General features: G+C 42.4%; 2 protein-coding genes across 16 annotated transcripts in view; both read right to left on the bottom strand.

Annotated features, from left to right (window-relative positions):
- lrrfip1b (leucine rich repeat (in FLII) interacting protein 1b) overlaps window positions 1-1,442 on the bottom strand; it is a 34,825-nt gene extending 33,383 nt beyond the window's left edge. For 10 of the 11 annotated variants that reach the window (XR_013076225.1, XR_013076227.1, XR_013076224.1 and 7 more), the window contains exon 1: window positions 622-1,442. Coding sequence is in view for 4 of the 11 variants with exons in the window: in XM_076723766.1 (XP_076579881.1) it covers window positions 622-711 (90 nt within the window). In the remaining 7 variants the exon portion in view is untranslated. The remainder of the gene's footprint in view (window positions 1-621) is intronic. The other variant, XR_013076223.1, reaches the window with a different exon arrangement.
- A 2,210-nt stretch (window positions 1,443-3,652) lies between these two features.
- mlpha (melanophilin a) lies at window positions 3,653-18,948 on the bottom strand. Of its 5 annotated transcripts, none has more exons than XM_076723692.1 (16): window positions 18,870-18,948; window positions 18,331-18,372; window positions 16,840-16,953; window positions 13,732-13,953; window positions 13,192-13,304; window positions 12,846-12,890; window positions 12,200-12,258; window positions 12,025-12,114; window positions 8,810-8,912; window positions 8,167-8,360; window positions 7,852-7,932; window positions 7,529-7,762; window positions 4,661-4,822; window positions 4,456-4,512; window positions 4,110-4,185; window positions 3,653-3,960 (listed from the first exon to the last, which is right to left on the bottom strand). In XM_076723692.1, the coding sequence occupies exons 3-16, from the start codon at window positions 16,947-16,949 to the stop codon at window positions 3,920-3,922; spliced, it is 1,587 nt and encodes a 528-aa protein (XP_076579807.1). In that variant the 5' UTR covers window positions 16,950-16,953; window positions 18,331-18,372; window positions 18,870-18,948; the 3' UTR covers window positions 3,653-3,919. The 5 variants fall into 5 exon arrangements, with proteins under 5 accessions (XP_076579807.1, XP_076579808.1, XP_076579806.1 ...); XM_076723693.1 differs by having other exon boundaries at window positions 4,137-4,182; XM_076723691.1 differs by lacking the exon at window positions 18,870-18,948 and having other exon boundaries at window positions 4,137-4,185; window positions 18,331-18,764.
- Window positions 18,949-19,656: the final 708 nt, after the last annotated feature.

Genomic DNA, 19,656 nt, shown 5'->3' with positions numbered 1-19,656 from the left:
CCTTTAAGTTCATATTTTACAGTTTTTTATGAGGGAAAACAAAAAGATAAAACGATGAATACTAAGGAACAAAAGAGAAGAGAACAAACACCAAATTAGAAGAAAAATTCTTCAAAATAAAACACTGTAATGCAATAACAAAAAAATCAAAACCAGTAAAAATACATATACAATGAAAAAAAACCCTAAAGGAAAACTTCAGAAACATTCTAGTAATAAATAAAAATATTTAATCAAATGTACACTTTCACCGGTGAGTTTAATTCATCTGAATTCAATTTATTACTCGGTTTGTATTATTTAATTTTATTTTATCAGTGTTCAAAGCTTCATTTGGTGTCATTTTCTCTGAAGTACCTCCATTATTCATATTATGTTAATTTATATTATATTAATCATCACCATTTGGGATCAGTAGATGTTACAGGTGCGGTTACCAGCCCACACACAAACAGGTGTTTCCGGTCCAGACTGCAGCAACATCACTGGAGGATTTAGTGACACTGGAAAAACCTGCAACTGCTGGATTCTCTGCAGTGTCACACACTGAACTCTGAACTCTCACCGCCTCCATATCAAATCAATAATGATATCAATACCAGTATCGATAAGCAGCCTCACCTCCCGAGCGATCTGGTTCAGAGCATCGTCCTCGGCCGTCAACTTCTCCCGGTTCGGGATCCTCTTCCTGCCCGGTCCCTGAGTGCCCATGGTTCAGGAGGGTTTTACTGTGAGCCGAATTCTCCACGAAGGTCTCCTGTAAACCGGATCATACAAATCCGGTTCCCAAACGAACGAAAACCACTACTTAAATGTGTTTCACTTTAAAAATTCGCGTTTTCTGACGCTGTTCGGCGGTCACCTTCTCTTGGTTCGAGACTAAGTCTCCATCGTTCGGGAGGTTATTAACGGGGGCCGAATAGTCCACAACGGAGTCTTACAGTCCAAAACATTAGACACGGTGTCCAGAAGCGGAAAAATACTAAAGAAAACCGCTGAACATTAAACAAAATAGTTCTTTTTCTGATGCTACTCGGCGGCCGGAGGATGTCCAGAGCGGCTGCGGGCCGAGCTGCCGCCGCCGTTCATCCTGCTTCAGCTAGCTAACGTTAGCCAGCTGCCAAATGTCACACCCGGAGAGCCGTAAAGAAAAACAGTAAAAAGCACCGGTTGTTGCTGTCGTTGTTGCCTGTTGCCTCCGTTCGCATCCCTCAGTGAGGAGAAACCGTCACCGCAGCGTCCGTAACGCGGCCGGTAAACTCGTTAATCCGCCATCTTCAACAGCCGCCGCGAACACTTCATGTTTCCCATCCAGGAGGCGTTTTTATTTCCTGCGGGACCTGAAGTAATCACAGGTTGACGTTCTCAGGTGAGCCGCAGATCGTCCGTTGCCGGACCGTAAACACACCGCGACAACACGGTCCGCACCGCAGTGACGGTGAAAGCAGAGAGGACACTTTTATTATGGTGGGGACAGGAAGTTCACCTTACAAGGGACAAACTTTGAGAAACACGCAGGAAGTGTCTGCTTTCAAAATAAAAACCTGAAATGAAAAAATAATTTCACAGCATACAGATTGGACTATGAGCTGTTCAAACGATCAAAATGACATTAAAACGTGTTTATGGTTTGACTGCTAAAATTAAGAGACAAATAAATATTACCAGCATACATCATCAAGAATAATTACTACAAAACATTCATGGAAACGTGAAAATTTCCCCACTGTGGAACTAATGAAGGAATATCTTATCTGACAGTATATAATAGTGTGGAATTTATGCAAAAATCACATTTGAATGTGTTTTTTTTGTGTTTAATATTTTCATTTCCTAAGTTTAAAAAATATTAGTTAAAGTATAAAACAAATCAATTAAAATGCAGAATAAAGAATCGAGATCAAAATCATAACCCAAAAATATAAATCTAAAATTAAAATAAAATATCTAAAAATAAAATTCTACAATTGTAAATATAAATATATAATAATAGATATAAACTAATAATTGAATATATTGAATGAATACCATGTTACAATGTTTGTGTTCAACATTTTCTTTTCAATATATGAACTACCTTTAACAGTAGTATTATGAGAGGAGTACTGCAGTAGTGTTAGTACTAATACTGGTGTCTTTTAATAGTATATGAGTTTGAGCTGCAGTACATTCAAACCTGCCGGGCGGCTGTTTGGAGTCCCCCTGGTTCACTATGGACGCCGTGAATGTCAACATGTGATTAACTGACAACCCGTCCCAAGTGGCCCAGCTGAGCCAGGTGGGGTCGACACCAACTCCCCCCGCCGGCCCCCCAACCCCGACCCCCTAACCATAAGCTGTTATTGATGAATGGAATAACTTATTGAAGACTGTTTAGTCTGCTGCAGCATCACTGCCTCACTTCCTGTATGTTTAAATACACACCACAACATAATACAAAAAGACATTTGAAATGCTTTAATTTTGAAAGTTTCCATCGGAAGTTGTATGTTGCAGTTTTCCCACTTCCTGCTTTTTAACAGCAGAATAAGTCACTCACAGTCAAGTTAGACTTGAATCCTGCTTCCGGTCACCTCTTTCAAAATAAAAGAAGGGTCCTCGTCATCCTGAAGTTTGTCTTGTATTTTATTGATCGGAAAGCCAAACATCATTTATAATATCACCTATTATCATCAATACAGTATTTCCTTTCATCGGTAATCAATAAATCAAACAAACTAAACATTTTTAATCCTCTAAATATTTCCACACATCAAATGTTGCTAATACTGATCAATAATATCAGTTTACAGCAGTCAATCAATCAATACGTTCATAGAAACATGAGGAACATTTGTATTGTTTTCTACTGAAATTCAGTCACGCTGACTTCTAGACATTTATTGAATCAGAAGTGATCAGAAAGGCTAAAAAACATCAAACAAATTAATCATCTTTTGTATTTCTTATTAACAGCCAATCAGTTCAGTCTACGGGGGATCAATGCTGCCAAGATTCCGTAAACATAAAGTTAGTAAGTTAAAATGTTTTTATTTGTGTTTTAACATTTAAACTCAGAAATTTGATTCATTTTCATCATTTTAAATCAAAGTTGACATGAAAACAGAACATTTAACTGTACTTCCAAAATTCTTCTTGTATTTTTAGTTGATTTCATTTCAGCAGTTCTCATCTGAGAAATTTTATTTTAAAAAGGAAATAATATATTTTTCTATTTCAGATCGTGAGAAGCTTCATGTTTTTTTCTACATTTTTTTTAGTCATTTTAAAAACGTAATTTCATTTGAGAAGCTTTTATTGTTGAGTTTAATTATTTGTTGTTTTAGTCTCTTTTAAATATCTTAATTTTGAATGCTTGACTATAATTACTTAAAAAACTCTGTATTGTGCCATTTTCTTCTGTGTTCTTTCTATATTTGCTCTTTATATAGTTTAAAACATTTTTGAATTTGAGTTTTATTGTTTCACCGTGAGACTTGTTGCAGACGATGACTCACTTTGTCGTATCATCCTTCATAGACCAATCAGAGTTTGCTTTTCTGCCTTTTATCTTGGATTTAAATTGTGGATTTATGTGTCAGTTTTGTCTCATTTTTGTTGCTGGACCAACAAAATCCTGCACAAATCATTTCATTTAATATCAAAGTTCATATTCTTTTTAATTTTCTTTAAATTTTTTAAAAATTATTGTAAATATTTTTCTTTTCATCATTCATCAATGTCTGTTGGATTACGACAAAGAAAAAGACAAAATGTGACCAAAAAGAAGACGAATATTGCCGCTTTAGTTTGACTTTCTGTTTCTGTTCGTCAAAAAGAGAAAAAAATGAAAAGTGTTTTTCTGTCTCTGAAGACAAAGAAGATGTTTGGACAGAGACAGCAGGAAGTGAAGCAGGACGAACGTTTCAGCGTTTCAGCTTCAGAACATGTTGGATTTCCACGGAGCTCCATTCGTGTTTTCTGCCGACAAAAACAAAAACACGTTGGCTGAAACAATTGTTGATGTATTTCGTCTTTTCTCTCATATTTGTGCATCTTTCTACGTCTGAAAATAGATTTATTGATCTGTCCAGCGAGTCGTGATCGCATGGATCAATCAGAGGACTCACTGAAGTTCAGTTCTACGTTTCTCTTACTGGAGAAGTCTTGAGTTGATTTCTTCCTCTGATGGTTTCCAGGAACCTGCTGTTATTTCAAGGAAACAAGTTTAAACTCGTTAAAAATTAATCAAATCTGAATGACAATCTGTTTGGACTCACAGCGATCCTCCATGATCAGTAATTATTGATTAAGTAGGTGATCAGACTGGAATTAAAACACATATTTCTGTTCATCCCATAATAAAGAAAAAATCGTGTTATGATGGTTTTCGAACGACATTCGACACTTTTCAAAGGATCGTTCCGTAATTATTTCATTATTTTTGAAGTCTTCAACAGGAAAGAACACACCGACCTTCTTCTTGGATCCCGCAGCGTTCAGAGCGGCGATCTTACTCTCGATGTCAGACACCTACAATTAAAACATGGTGGTTGTGCGATCTTTTAGTCGAAGACGGATCTTTCAGTGAAGACACATTCTCTTGTACTTTCAAGATAGTGAATGAGCCAATCACAGCTCAGCACGTGTTGCTGCTTCGCACAGGTGCATCTGGACCCACCTCGCTCTCGGCACTCTGGACTCTGGCGGCGGTCAGCGCCACCACGTCCTCCAGCTCCGACAGCTCCGAGTCCGTTGTCCCTCCGAAACGATTCTTGGCGCTCTGCTCGAGCCGCCGCAGTTTCGTCTCCAGTTCGTACGACTGCCCGGCGGCGATGTACACCTGGATAGGTAACATAGCAAACACAACTGTGTAACCTGAGAGGGCGCTAACATGCCGCTACATCACTGATCACAATAATAATAATGATAACGGCAGGGCTACGTATGGCTGCAAAACACAGACTGGTTCTCTGATGGGAAATCCACCAATGACGACAAACTGCAAATATTTGATTGTTTTTAAAGGAAAAAATTTCATACGACACAACGAACGAAACCGTTTTTAAATAAATATCTTATTTGTATCAGGTCAGTTTTCTCGCGAATAAAGATTTTTTAAATTTGAACAGTTTGCGACAGTTTCTCAAAAGAATTAAAAATAATTTTCTCTCAATACACAATCACATGACCGTGACATCACCTTCACCTGATGTCACCGTGTGTGTGTGTGTGTGTGTGTGTGTGTGTGTGTGTGTGTGTGTGTGTGTGTACACAGCCAGCTGTTAATTGTTTCCTCACAGTAACAAGAAAACTTTGCCAGATTTACAAGATATCCACTAAATAACGACGATTTGTAATTATTAGTTTGAATTATCAAACGTTTTCTTATGTTGCCAAAGTTCTCTCGTCAGATAAATGATAATTATTGCATTAATTAATTAATAAATTAATTAATTAATTGTATTATTTTCTCATAAATCATGAGGACATCCCTCAGTTTTCTCAGATTTCAGGGACATTTTCCTCAGAATTACACTTTTTTTCCACATTCATGAGATCATCTTCTCATATTTATGCAAGAAGAATCTAAACTGGCACTTAAATATGACTGTGAACTGAAAGTTGGATTTCTTTAAGGAAAAGAAGTGAACTTTTCAGGCCTTTTCTGAGCGAAAACTCAAACTGGAGCCAATGCTGACCAGTTTGTTTTACAGATACCAAGCCCAGTTTGAGACACAGCAGATGAGGAGTTTCAAAGCCAGTCCGAACGTTTCCATCATGCTTCAGACGAGGCGGGGGGGTTGGGGTTAGTTTGACGTTGGGACAAAAAGAGGTTAGGGGGAAACGAGGCGTGCAGTTCATGTTTGAAGCTTACATTTTCCTCAAGTTCCCTGAAAGCATCATCTGCTTGCTTAACGTCAGTGCCTACTAAGTGGGATCTGTCGACCGGCTCTGAGAGGCCGTACTCGACCATTGCGTTTTCTGTGGCATTAATGGTTCTCAGGACCTCAGTGGTGAGGTCACAGAGGGCGGCGGCAGTTGATCTCTGAAAGCCATGTAGAGGGACAGATGTTAGCAGCTGGAAAACAACATCTGATCCTGCAGCAGCAGCAGCTACCGGCCTGCAGCCCATCTGTTCCATTTCATCGGTTCTGTTCTGTTTGGGAGTGAGGACAGGTGAGCGAGCTCTGGACAGCGGCGGTACAGACTAACGACTGATCACCTGTGCCAGAGACTGTCTGAGGGCCAATCAGAGAACGGTCAGAGAAATCAGACTCAAACATCTAAATACTGGAGAAAAGGTACAAATGTTGTGTTAACATGATTCATGAAGATATGTTGTCTTATTCAAAAAACATAACATGTTATTGCATTTATTGAGCGCGAGCGAGGTCTTGCATCTTAATAACCGAACAAAAAGACGACATTAGATGCATCGTGCTCGGACGAGATGAAAACTTTTGTATTTGAGGACTTTGGCGGCTTGGCAGCAAAGAACCGAAGGAGCGTTTCCTGCTGGTTATGTAAGAACTGGAAACAGGTGGCGCTCAGCGTTCATAATGACGCCTTCTTACTATCTTGGAGGTTTTTCTCTTGTTTAAATGCGCTGTTACGTGCACGAATCACCATGTAAACACCACTGAAGAGGAGTTTTGTCACTGAGGGCTGCAGGTGTGGATCCAGGCAGGTAGCTGCTGACCTTCACATCGACACAACCTGCTGGATGAGCAGTAAAGACTCTGAAGACGGTTAACTAACGCAGGAGGCGGCCGGTTAGAGGGGAGGAGGTCATGCAGTCCATCGCTGACTGAATCTGATCCCAGAAAGAGACGAAGAGCTCACCTTCAAAATGTCTTTGATCCGTTTCAGGACAGAAAGTCACTGAAACGTCAATTTTTCCAAACAAATCCAAAACATCGTGAACTCGCTTGATGTTGAATTCTGAGATCCTGTAATTTGTTATTTTCTAGGGGTTGAAGTGATTTGGTGAACACAACATGCTTCCAGAAAAGTCTCATTTTGGAGCAGAGCTCTTCATCACGACAAAAGCCTGAATACAAACTGTCCTTTTAATTTCATACATATGTTTACATTTTTATCTGATCTACATTTCACTGATGGATTTAAGGTTTTCTTTGGGGATAAGCTGAGCCATGCTGGGGAAGCTCTCATCCTTCATTGAGTTCACCACAAACGGGACCTGGACATTTCCAAAACCCCCTAAAAGCTAAACAGAGAGACCTGCATCATGCTCTGACTGAAGGGTGGAAAACTCTCGCCAAAGACGATAACTGATTGGTAAGGACATCAAATCCATCCTCCATCCTCATCCTCCATCTATCCTCAGATCTGTCTCACAGAAACAAGATTATGTCCATTTAGCATGAACAGGAAAACACATGTGGAGATGGAAACAGATCCACGTAACATGAAGAAACACTGAAGCTGTTTCAGAAACCTCCAGGTTCCCATTTGCTGGACTCAACCCTGATCCTGAACCCATAAACAAGTTGGGTCAGATTGTCCGTCCCAACCTCTGTCCTACCTTCTGAGCCTCGGTGGGCATCTCGTCACTGGATGAACTCAGTTCTTTGTCCCTCAGAGAGTCCAAGGTGACCACTGGCCCGCCCCTGAGGCCAGCTGGACCTTTACCCACAGAGAAGGACTTCTTCCCGGCCTCGTCGTCCGACGACAGGCCCTTATCGCTTAGGTTCCCCGCCAGCTCGCTTAGCTTCCTCCTCAGTTTCTCCTCCTCGTTTAGACCCGATGAAGTCGACGTCTGCATGATGAGAAGCATATTTACCTATGAATTATATTGAAGCATATCAAAACATAAGCATCGACACAGTTCTCTTCATCTTGACTCACCTCGTCGGCAGGTGTCATCTTCTCCTCCAGGCGACTCAACAGATTCTCTATGGCAAACATGCGTTTGTTCAGCTCATTCATCTATGGAACCAGAGGAAGATGATCAGTTTGTATGATGATGAGGATGGTGATGGTGATGACGATGATGATGATGATGATGATGAATCTCAGTTTGGGCTTGGATAACATTTCCAGTTATTGTAGAAGAAGAGTTCCAGTTTTCGTTGCCTAAATTAGTTTTGGAAAGACTGTGAATATGAGAACATTAATATTCGACAGCACAAACACAGACAGTGATTGGCTGCCTTTTCTTACGGGTGGGGCTTGTCCCAGGTTCTCCTGGGAAGAGGCTCTGCTGTTCCGGCGGCGGTGGGGGGGTTGTTGGTACATGGGGGCGTATCTTGGGTAATCGTCCTCATCAGAGGTGTCAACGTACTGCTGTCGAGCCACCGAGGAGCTGATCTTAGACAGCGAGCGAGTCCGGACCATCCTGCTCTCTCCATAGTCATCTGACAACACACAGGTAAAGGCACACAGGTAAATACAGGCAGGTAGAAACACAAGTTAATACACACAAACAGACAAACCACCTCATCATTACCTCTCCTTTGTCTCACCTTTGCCTCACTTTCGCCTCACCTTTACCTCACCTTCACCTCACCTTTATCTCACCTTTACCTCACCTTCACCTCACCTTTATCTCACCTTTACCTCACCTTCACCTCACCTTTACCTCACTTTCACCTCACCTTTAACTTACTTTCACCTCTCCTTTACCTCACCTTTACCTCACCTTCACCTCACCTTTACCTCACCTTCACCTCACCTTTACCTGGTTCACAGCAACCAGCATGAGACTCAGAGTCTAAAATGCTCATGTGTTTTTGTGTACTCTGTTTGCACTAATACTCACATATGTACTGTGTGTGTGTACTGTGTGTACTGTGTGTACATGTACCAGGTCTCATGGCGTATCGGTCCAGACTCTTCCTGCGGTTCACTCGGTGGTTGTACATGTCATAGTCCAAATCGTTCCTGTAGCCTCGATCATCCTGCATCTGCTGCACAAAACATGTTTACACAGACACACATGCACACACACCCACACACACGCAGACGCACGCACACACACACACATGCGCACACACACACACACACACACACACACACACACACACACACACACACACACACACACACAGAGTTTAAATCCATGTGTGTTCAGACTTTCAGACTCATCTAATATCTGCAGCTCAGACTGTGAAGGAGTTTCATTAAAGGTGTTCAGTGTGTTGGTGAAATGAAGTTGTCTCTATGATTCAGGAAATAATGTCCAGGTAGAGACTTGCTGTCTTCACTTAGAGACCATTTGTCCAGAGGAATTCAGAGGACTGACAGAGATCTTCATTACATGGAGCAACGACAATCACCTGAAGATCTAAACGATCAACACTGAAGAGCTAAACAATCAACACTGAAGATCTAAACGATCAACAGTGAAGATCTAAACAATCAACAATCAACAATGAAGATCTAAACAATCAACAATCAACACTGAAGATCTAAACGATCAACAGTGAAGATCTAAACAATCAACAATCAACACTGAAGATCTAAACAATCAACAATCAACACTGAAGATCTAAACAATCAACAATCAACACTGAAGATCTAAATGATCAACACTGAAGATCTAAACAATCAACAATCAACACTGAAGATCTAAATGATCAACACTGAAGATCTAAACAATCAACAATCAACACTGAAGATCTAAATGATCAACACTGAAGATCATCCCTGAGCCAAAGTGAACGCTTGAATTCCATCAAGATGTTCCAGAGGGATCGTGTTCAGGAGAACCAGACAAACGTAGTTCACGATTTTACTGTCATACAATACTTTTTATTAAGCAGTATTGATACTATTACTGATTATTGCCTTTATTAACTGAATCTTACATACACTTTATATAGTGACAACTCTTTCCATCCATGAAAGGGACGTCAACAAACTCTTCAGGAGACAGAACCCCCGAAAAGCAGCTGGACCGGATTCTGTCTCCCCATCCGCTTTGAGGCACTGTGCTGATCAGCTGTCTCCAGTGTTCACAGACATTTTTAACACCTCACTGGAGACATGTCATGTGCCAGCCTGCTTCAAGTCTTCAACCATCATCCCTGTTCCCAAGAAGCCAAGGACCACAGGACTTTACAACTTCAGACCCGTCTCCCTGACCTCTGTGGTCATGAAGTCCTTTGAGCGCCTTGTGCTCTCACACATCAGAGACATCACTGACCCTCTCCTGGACCCCCTGCAGTTTGCCTACAGAGCCAACAGGTCTGTAGATGATGCAGTCAACTTGGCCCTCCACTTCACCCTCCAGCACCTGGACTCCGCAGGAACCTACGCTAGGATCCTGTTTGTGGATTTCAGCTCTGCCTTCAACACTATCATCCCAACTCTGCTTCAGGAGAAGCTCTCCCAGCTGAGCGTGCCTGACTCCACCTGCAGGTGGATCACAGACTTCCAGTGTTCTTTCTCCTCTGCTCTTCTCCCTGCACACAAACAGCTGCACCTCCAGTCACCAGTCTGTCAAGCTCCTGAAGTTTGCGGACGACACCACCCTCATCGGACTCATCTCTGATGGCGACGAGTCCGCCTACAGGTGGGAGGTTGACCATCTGGTGACCTGGTGCAACCAGAACAACCTGGAGCTCAATGCTCTAAAGACAGTGGAGATGGTTGTGGACAACAGGAAGAACTCAGCAGTGACGGCTGTGGTCTCGGGTCAGTTTTGCTCTCCCTATGTCTGATACTGCATTCTGTTCTCTCATTTTCTCACGCAGCAGGAGGGAGCGGGAGAGAGGCGGACCGATCTCATCGGAGCAGACTCAGGATCCACACCTGCAGCTCATCAGCCATTAACACAGCTACTTAAGCCACCTTGTGCGCCTCCCCTGTGCCGGACTATTCTCTTGAGTCCATGCTGCACAAGCTCTCCTGCGTGATTGCTCGTCTCTCGTCTCGCTCCTCCTGTGTGCCTGTGTTTTGTCACTGTAGCCTTTTTCGCAGTCGCCTTTAGTTCTTTGTTTGACGGTCTCCCGGCAGTTCCGGTGAATTTTCGTTAGATTATTTTGCTACTTTTGCTCTTTTGATTTTTGTCTCTTTTTCCCGTTTTTTACGGTGATTTTCTGTTTTACTCGCTGAATAGCGTTGTGCCTGGTTCAGGTGATTTTTTGTTATATCGTTTGTTAATAAAACTTGGTTCTTTACTCCTCTGCTCCTGGGTCCTGGCCTTCCTTCCTTCCGCCGTGACATCAGCCTCACCTGCCCCCATCACCCTCTGTGACTCCACTATTGACACTGTGGAGTCTTTCCGCTTCCTGGGAACTATCATCTCCCAGGACCTCAAGTGGGAGCCGAACATCAGCTCCCTCATCAGGAAAGCTCAGTAGAGGATGCTCTTCCTACGGCAGCTGAAGACATTCAGCCTGCCAAAGACAATGATGGTGCACTTCTACACAGCCATTATTGAGTCCATCCTCACCTCCTCCATCACCGTCTGGTACGCTGCTGCCACCGCCAAGGACAAGGGCAGACTGCAGCGTGTCATTCGGTCTGCAGAGAAGGTGATTGGCTGCAATCTCCCATCTCTTCAGGACCTGTACGCTTCCAGGACCCTGAGGCGTGCAGAAAAGATTGTGGCTGATCCCTCTCACCCCGGACACAAACTCTTTGAGACACTCCCCTCTGGCAGATGGCTGCGGTCCATCAGGACCAAAACCTCAAGCCACAAGAACAGCTTTTCCCCATCTGCTGTCAGCCCGATCAACAAGGCCCAGAACCCACCCTCGTACTTGGCAATAAAGCTTTTTCTGATTTCTGATTTCTGTATATACACATTCTTGTACTTTATTCATGTACTTCAGGTGTGGTGTACCTCAGGTGTGGTGTGCCTCAGGTGTCATGTACTTCAGGTGTCATGTACTTCAGGTGTGGTGTACTTCAGGCATGGTGTACCTCAGGTATCATGTACCTCAGGTGTAGTGTACCTCAGCTGTCATGTACTTCAGTTGTGGTGTACCTCAAGTGTCGTGTGCCTCAGGTGTTGTGTGCCTCAGGTGTTGTCGTACCTGTAAAGACTCTTGTGTGCCTCAGGTGTTGTCGTACCTGTACAGACTGTCGTCGTGAATGAGGGAAATATTCCTCGGGGTCAAAGTCAAGAGGATGAACTGACAGCAGACGTTTATTCTTCCTCATCTGGATGAAAAGGAGAAATGAGGAGCGTGAGCGCTGCAGGTGTGACATCTGATTCGGCATCAGAGCATCTTTTGTGTCACGTTACCACTTTGTAGCGCTGAGCATCGGCCTCTCCGTGGTCGTCCTCGGCGCCGATGTATGCATCTGCAGGTATGAAGGAAACATGTCTGCGTTCAACAACAGCAAGTTTTATCCTGTTCGATTTGGTCCAGATACACAGAATCACGTGTGTTCATTTGAAATATTAATATCTGATCATACGTGTGAGAGTCTGTGTTCATACATGAAGCAGATATTCACAACAACATGACAAATCTGCATCTTCACTTTAAGGTCCATCTGTAGCTTTATCAGATGAAACGTACGTTTAAGACAGCAGACACACAAACATCATGTGTGCACATGATGTGTACAAATACAAAAGTTTTTCAAGCTTGGAGGGAAGATTTGCAGGAATAATTCAAAAGCTAAAGATAAATATTTGATATTGAGCTCAAAGTCTCGTGTCTGTTGTTCTATAATGTCAAAAGAAACAAAGCATCTTTTTGTGATTTGTTTGACAGATTGAACAGATTTCTGTGGAAAACAAAAGACAGATTAAAGCTTTAGGATGAAGAATAAATATCAGATTTTGTCTTTAGATTCCTTCATTTCCTCAATTTATTGTTGATTCTACATGTAATATTTCTCCAGTTTGTATGCTGATGTATGCCGTTCCAGCAGTGACTCACGGCTGCGGACATCCGGCATACTCTGAGTGTCGTCATCACGACCACCTGAAGAAGACACACAGAGAGGCTTGTTAGCATGTAGCATTTAGCTTCTTAATTCAAAAGAACAAAAAAAAAAAAAAGTTTTCTTACAGCTGAATAATCAAAAAGTTTCTTTGAGTCGTTTGTTTAAAGAACTCATAACTGAACGAACATTATTTGATTTTCTTCCTCCAACGTGTTCTGTGAAGTCTGGTTGAACTAAATCAAGTTAAGAATGTTAAATGAGAGACAGGTGTCACAGGTCAGTGAAACACTTGCCCACAGGTGAGTCCTTCAGGTAACAGTGGTGTCAGAGCAGACTCACCATCTCCGTTCAGCCTCTTGTAGAGCGACCTCATCACCTTGGCACTGCCGAAGCGTTTGAAGCGGTTTCTCACGTTGTCGTGGTACCAACCGACAGTACCGATCTTCACCACCCTGCCGATATACACAGAACAAAGACTTCAACTGGACTGCTCACCTGGACAGGTACAGCACTGAAGTCAGATGAAGCAGACGGGCGTTCACGTTTGGCTCAGTGTTAACATGTTAGCAAACACCACATTAACTGAATTTCAAATCTAAAATCTTAGCACAAAGTGACACACTACTTCAAATGAATACTAGTAGCTTCTTTGCTAATAAAGGGCAGCTAGCTAAGCTGCTTGTTAATGCTAAAAAATGAACATCAACAAAAAAGAGCGACAGCTCCGTTTGTGCATATTTCACACAAATGACAACAGGTTGTCATTAAAGACAAGCTAACAGCTAACTAACAGTCTTCCTCACCACAGACGTCACGCTGGTGCGTCATTCAGGTACCGTACCTGATGTGGGTGCCCATGCCCACCTGTGGGAGTCTCACCTGGTCATGCGGCAGTTGTCACACACCCAGCCGTGCTCCTTCTTGTTATAGCGGCTGCAGGACTTGCAGCTGTACATGTGGCAGTCCAGACACTGACGCTTACTGTTAACCAGGAACTTGAAGGGCTGCAGGCAGCAGATGCACAGCGAGTTGGACAGCTGGCTCTGAGAACCCAGCAGCTCTCGCTTCGAATCCTCCTTTTCAATTTTAGTCTTCAAATTACTGGAAAACGAGAGAGGAGAGACAGCATGAAGCACTGTGGCGGCAGCCGTGAGGAGTCAAATATGATACTGAAGTTCATAAGAGGTCAACTGACCAAGACTGAAGAGGCTAAACTAACTGAGACAAAGGGGAACATTTATAATGGCTGATCAGACCATTTCTGAAGCAACAGACAAACTACCAACTAAACTACAAATTAAACAAAACAGAACAACGTAACAGAGACACATTACAGACACACTGAGACACACTAAAAAGACACGCTACAGAGACATGCTTTACACTAGTAGTTTACACTGCTAACATAGGCTGCTAACAGCAGCTGCTAACAGCTAACTCAGAAAGCCTTCAGCGGAGACAGTTGGACTAAATGTTGACGGTGTTGACGTGGTCGGAGTCTCAGTAAACAGACGGTGCAGCAGCTGAACATCTTGTGCAATGAAAGAACAGTTTGTTCTCAGTGATTCATTTCACAGAATCATTACTCCTGAATGTCCATGTCCCCCTCCAGGAACCAGAACCACAGCTTGAAAACCGTGACCTCGTCCAACCACAGTAGATCTACAGTTACTGACCATCACGCACATTCACGCCACGCTGACATCATCGTGGTGCCAAAGGGTCATTGGAAGGTCATGCTGCAAGTCCACCAAATCAGAGACATTTTAGGATATGAGGACTAAATTTAAAGAGAAAAACCTCATAGATCATTTAACGACTCCGCCCTGTTACGCCCCAGTCTAGGGGAGCCAAGACGCAACATAAAAGAGTGACAAAAAAAAACAAACTTTGTCTCCAAATCAACAAATATTCCAAACCCAGGTTCAATAGTAAACAATCAATTTATTGGTATCAACAAAAAGAGACCTGATGTACAGGTAAAAAAAGGGCCACAGCCAAAACAAAACAAAATAGTGCTAACTATATACAGTGTTACAAACGACCAACCAAAACCAGAAGAAGATCCAAAACCCACCACCACAAACCACACTACCAAAACTAATTCTACCACAATACACAACCGAGATCTGGGGACAAAGTTCTTTAGTTCAAAAACGCCAGAAACATAGGAGCCACTGCTGTCAAGCCGAGTCCCCCGGCGAATGAGAAATCCCTGGTTTAAGAGAGCTGGATGCTGCAGCAGGGACCAATCGGAGAGCGACACCACTTGGCTTACGGAGGAGGGCAGGACCAGCACAGCTGCTCAAAAAAAAAGAAGAGCACACACTCACACACAAAAACATGAACCGGACAAAAAGACGCCACAGGACCACACAGGAACAAACACAGCACAATACGGCCAGGGCCGTAACACGCCCGCTGACTGAAACCTTGATTGACGGCTTCGTCTAGAAAACCTCATAAAAAGTAATAAATGCCTGCAAAGACTGAAGAGACGTCTTTGTCCAACCGATGGTCACAACCCAACCGAAAAACAGAGAGTAAGTGTCAGGTCAGGCGATCTTTGGTTTGGTGCCTTGCTCAGAGGCACCTCGGCAGGACACCTGGAACCCCCAGCTTACAGTCAAGACTCTTGAGAGATTTCATCTTTGGACTGACTGTTAGCTTCAGACAAACAATGACGCAGCACAGACATTGGCTGGTTTGTTGCAGTGGCTTCTGGGTAAATTCAGCACTGGGTGGGTTTGATTTTTCCGCCTTCAGGAATCAAACTTTCATGATCAGGTCAGGTATTTTGCTTTCATTGATTTACTGGCTTGCAGTCTGAGGTCGATCAGATGTCCACCATCCTGTGAACGTTCGACTCTTTCTGGATGAAACTGTGCAGGATTTCTGAAAACAACACGTGACTGTGGAAAATCATTTGGTGTGAATTTGCTTTCTGTTTAAATGTGATTTTCACCGTTTTAATTAGATCATCAGAGCAGCGTCCGGCGACACAGACAAGCGATTCAGTCACACAAGCGTCTCTTTGTTCCTCCATCATGGCCGGATTGATTATCAGCGATCGGTTATTAGAGCACACGCCGGTTCTCTCACAGGAGAACTCGTCTGGATTGGCTGAAAGGCAAAGTTTACGATGTGAACCCAGAAAAGCCTGTTTCCTTTCTGTCTGTCTGTCTGAGGGCGCGCGCCCCCAGGGCTGATGGGACTCGGAGTCTTTGGTGGGGAACACAGAGCGTCTTTGTGAGCTTCCTGTTTTCTCCCGCAGACTCTCGTCCGTGTGACCGAGTCGTGATCGACCGAAAGAACAACGACATCTTTTTCCATCACATTCCTCTCAGACTCACATGAGCGTCGATCGAAACGCTGCGAGCAACAAATGGAGGTTTGGCTCATGACGGGCAAACGGAGAAGGACAAACCTGGACAGGTGAGCTGAGGGACGCCTGTGAAGCAACAAACTGATGAATTCACACTCAGCTTCACAAAATAAAACAACTGACTTGAAGAGAAACTTTTCCAGTTTGGCTTTTTGTTTCTGCTTCTGTCATCAGAGAATAAGTGGAAACACTGGAACATAAAAAACTCTCTTCAAGATTTTTATCTAACAGAGAGCCAAGTCTTCACAGGGGGGTTCATCAATTGTTGGTTTCAGCCTAAAGAGCAGACTAGTAATGGACTACAGTTTTTTAGGTTCTAAAATGCACCAGAAAAATGTGCATGTTTTACTAATGTAGGCTTTTTAAGAAATATACTGAACACAAAAAATAACATAAAGTTTTTATAAGCCAGTCAATTACACATTACAACAAAATACAATACAAATAATATCCCCAAAGAAACAACAATAGAATAAAAAGATAGTTAAATCTGAGACACAAAAAAGACAATATGCTATCAGTGTTTACAAAATAAATGATATATAAAACGGATGGATGGATGGATGGATGGATGGACAGATGGGTGGAAGTCCAGTACGTACCCGAGTCGCTCCTCTTCTTTCTTTCGGAGGCTGAAATCTCGTTGAATCACCTCCCAGATGTGTTTGGCTTCTTCGTCCGACAGACGAGACAAATCCAGTTTTCGCTCCATGACGCTGAAATTATGAAAAATACTAAAGCTGAAGTAAAGCTGAATTTATTGGTTTATGGTCACACGACCAGCATTCATCAAGACTTGTGGGGTTCCTCAGAGGTCTGTTGTTGGTCTTTTCTTAATTTACATGCTAATGTTGGGTCGTTCGTCAGTGTCTTAAATATTGCACCAATGGTAATATTCCATCGATTTACAGACACATTTTGAGAATAAAAGATAACAATTTTTTAAAAAGCCTTGAGAAAAGGATCATATTATGATGTAAAAAAAAATATATATATATATATAATATTTCAATGAAACTGTTGTAATGTTTTAAAGACAAAGTCAAAATATGATGAAAAACTTCACGATGTTATTACAGGAAAGAGTCGTGAGGAAAGTCTTTAACTCCAATAGAACTTAAAACTGAACCAGCGGCCCTGATGCTCCGTTATCGACTTAGTCTTAATATGAAGGTAAATACTGAAAAGCTTAAACTGTTAAAGTTAAACGTAGTGAAGCAGATACGGAGCAACATGATGATGACGTAAACTGAAGAACATGAAGGACCGTCAACCCTGACAAGTGATTCTTCTGCTTCTGGTTTGGCTCAATTTTACCAAAACTGGCAGCTAAAAGAGGTAAAATCTCCATCTTCCTCAGTTTGGGAACTTCTGTTTTTGGGTCTTTTTAGGTAGAAATGTAATTATTTCTTCACTGTGATGCTTGAAAGTTTGTTGAATGTCATGAAACAGAAACGTCAGTCTCATTAAACTTCATTTAAACTGATATTTGACTCTAAAAACACTGAATTTAGACTGAAAGATACTTTGAAATTTTGCAGAACTCCATGAGCGTTGCTGTGGCATCAAACTTTTTAAGTTACGTTCTCACACCACACCCAGAAAAACATTATACAACTGGTCATTTTTGATGATTTCACTCTGCAAACAAAGACTGTCTCTCAGGTTTAGACTTGATGTTTAACATCTGACTAAACTTCAAAACAAACCACCTGATTCAAGCCTTCAAAATAAAACATTAAGACCTTTTGTCTGAATTCAATATTCAGACATCAAACAGTAGCAGAAACAGCCCATTTGTATGAACATCGTGTCTTCAGTTGATCGATAGACTGAATTTTTGACCAAAGTTTTGCAGTTTTAAGATGAAATTTGACATTTTTCAGATCAAACAATTGAACAAAAACTTTAAATAAAGACCAAATGGACCAACCTGATGATTTCAATGCAGCTTGGTTCAATAATTCAGCACCAACAAACAACTGAGTGATTTCAGCTGTGACTGAATGAAATCAGTTTACAGTAAATTTTGGATGAAATGGAACAAAAGTTCATCTGATTTCATGAATGTGATCAAAGAGGAAGAGACTCACCGTGTTTGTGTGTTCAGGAGGCTGAAAGTGACGATGGAACGTCTGACTGAGTTTAAAGTGAGAGAATCAGCTGATCACATGATCAACGTCCTCATGACAACAGCAACAAGGACACACTGATGCACAAAAAGCACAACACACACCGACACACACACCAACACACAACCTTTAAAACACACAGAGGAAGAAACACAACATTTGACAATAAAATCACACAATTTACAAAAAGTCCTAATTTAAGAAGAAAAAGTGACATATTTCAAACGTTTGGAGGACAGAGTCACATCACAATACACAACAACACACAGAAACACACACAGACTCAGTCAGTACGACACTGCAGTCAAACGGTGAAAATGTGAAATATTTTGTGGAAAATATTGAGAGAAGGTTGAATTTTAGAGGAAGGTTTTGAATATTAAGCAGAGATTTTGCAGGAAAACCAGCGTTTGTTCGTGTGTTTCCTCTCGACGTTCACACTTTGTCGTGTCTTCAGTGTGAAATCTGAACTCTGTGGTGTTTCCATTCGTCTGACTCACTTTGATTCCTCGTGGGCTCCCTCCTCTTCATCAGTGGGATGATGCTGCCCCCTGCAGGACTGGAAGAACTCGACAATCTGCACAGTTTCATGAAGGTGTCAGCGACTCCAAACCTGACAGGACAAAACACCTTCAGTGAACTAAAGAGAGCAGCTTCATCTCAGTCTGCACTTTGGCTTTTTGTCACACTGTGGCCAAAAGTATGTGGACGGCTGAACTTTCACTCAGTGTGTGATTGACGTGACTGTGACACCGTGTTCATGCCTGTGCCGCCACATCAACCTCCAGTCTTCTGCGCTCGGCCTTTGCAGCAGATATTGAAGCTGCTGTTTGATCCCAGTCGGACACCAGAGCATCACTGAGGTCCGACACTGATGTCGGTGATCAGGTCTGGCTCACAGTCAGCGCTCCAGTTAATCCCAAAGGTGTCGGATGTGGTTCCAGTCATGGCTCTGTGAAGACCAACTGACTTCTTCTACACCAAACTGGGGGAAAAAATCATTTCTTTATGGACAACAGCATCAGAAACGTTTCTCGTCTCTTTCAGCTGAGTCCGGTCAGCAGTCCTGACCTGAAGAAAGACCAGAAAACACTCACAGCAACATTCAGCTTTGATTGGAACAAGAAATTGAAATCAACACACAGCTGAAGGTTCAAGTCAACAGCGTTTCCACAGTTTGATGATCACAAATCCCACTGCTTGTCCACAGGGGTACCACAAGGGTCAGTGTTTGGACCCGTCTCTTTTCAATATACACCACCGCACTTGGTGCAGTCATCCGCTCAC

The sequence above is a fragment of the Chaetodon auriga genome, chromosome 23, assembly GCF_051107435.1.
Source record: "Chaetodon auriga isolate fChaAug3 chromosome 23, fChaAug3.hap1, whole genome shotgun sequence".
Taxonomy (NCBI): domain Eukaryota; kingdom Metazoa; phylum Chordata; class Actinopteri; order Chaetodontiformes; family Chaetodontidae; genus Chaetodon; species Chaetodon auriga.
This window is presented reverse-complemented; position numbering and strand designations above follow the sequence as displayed.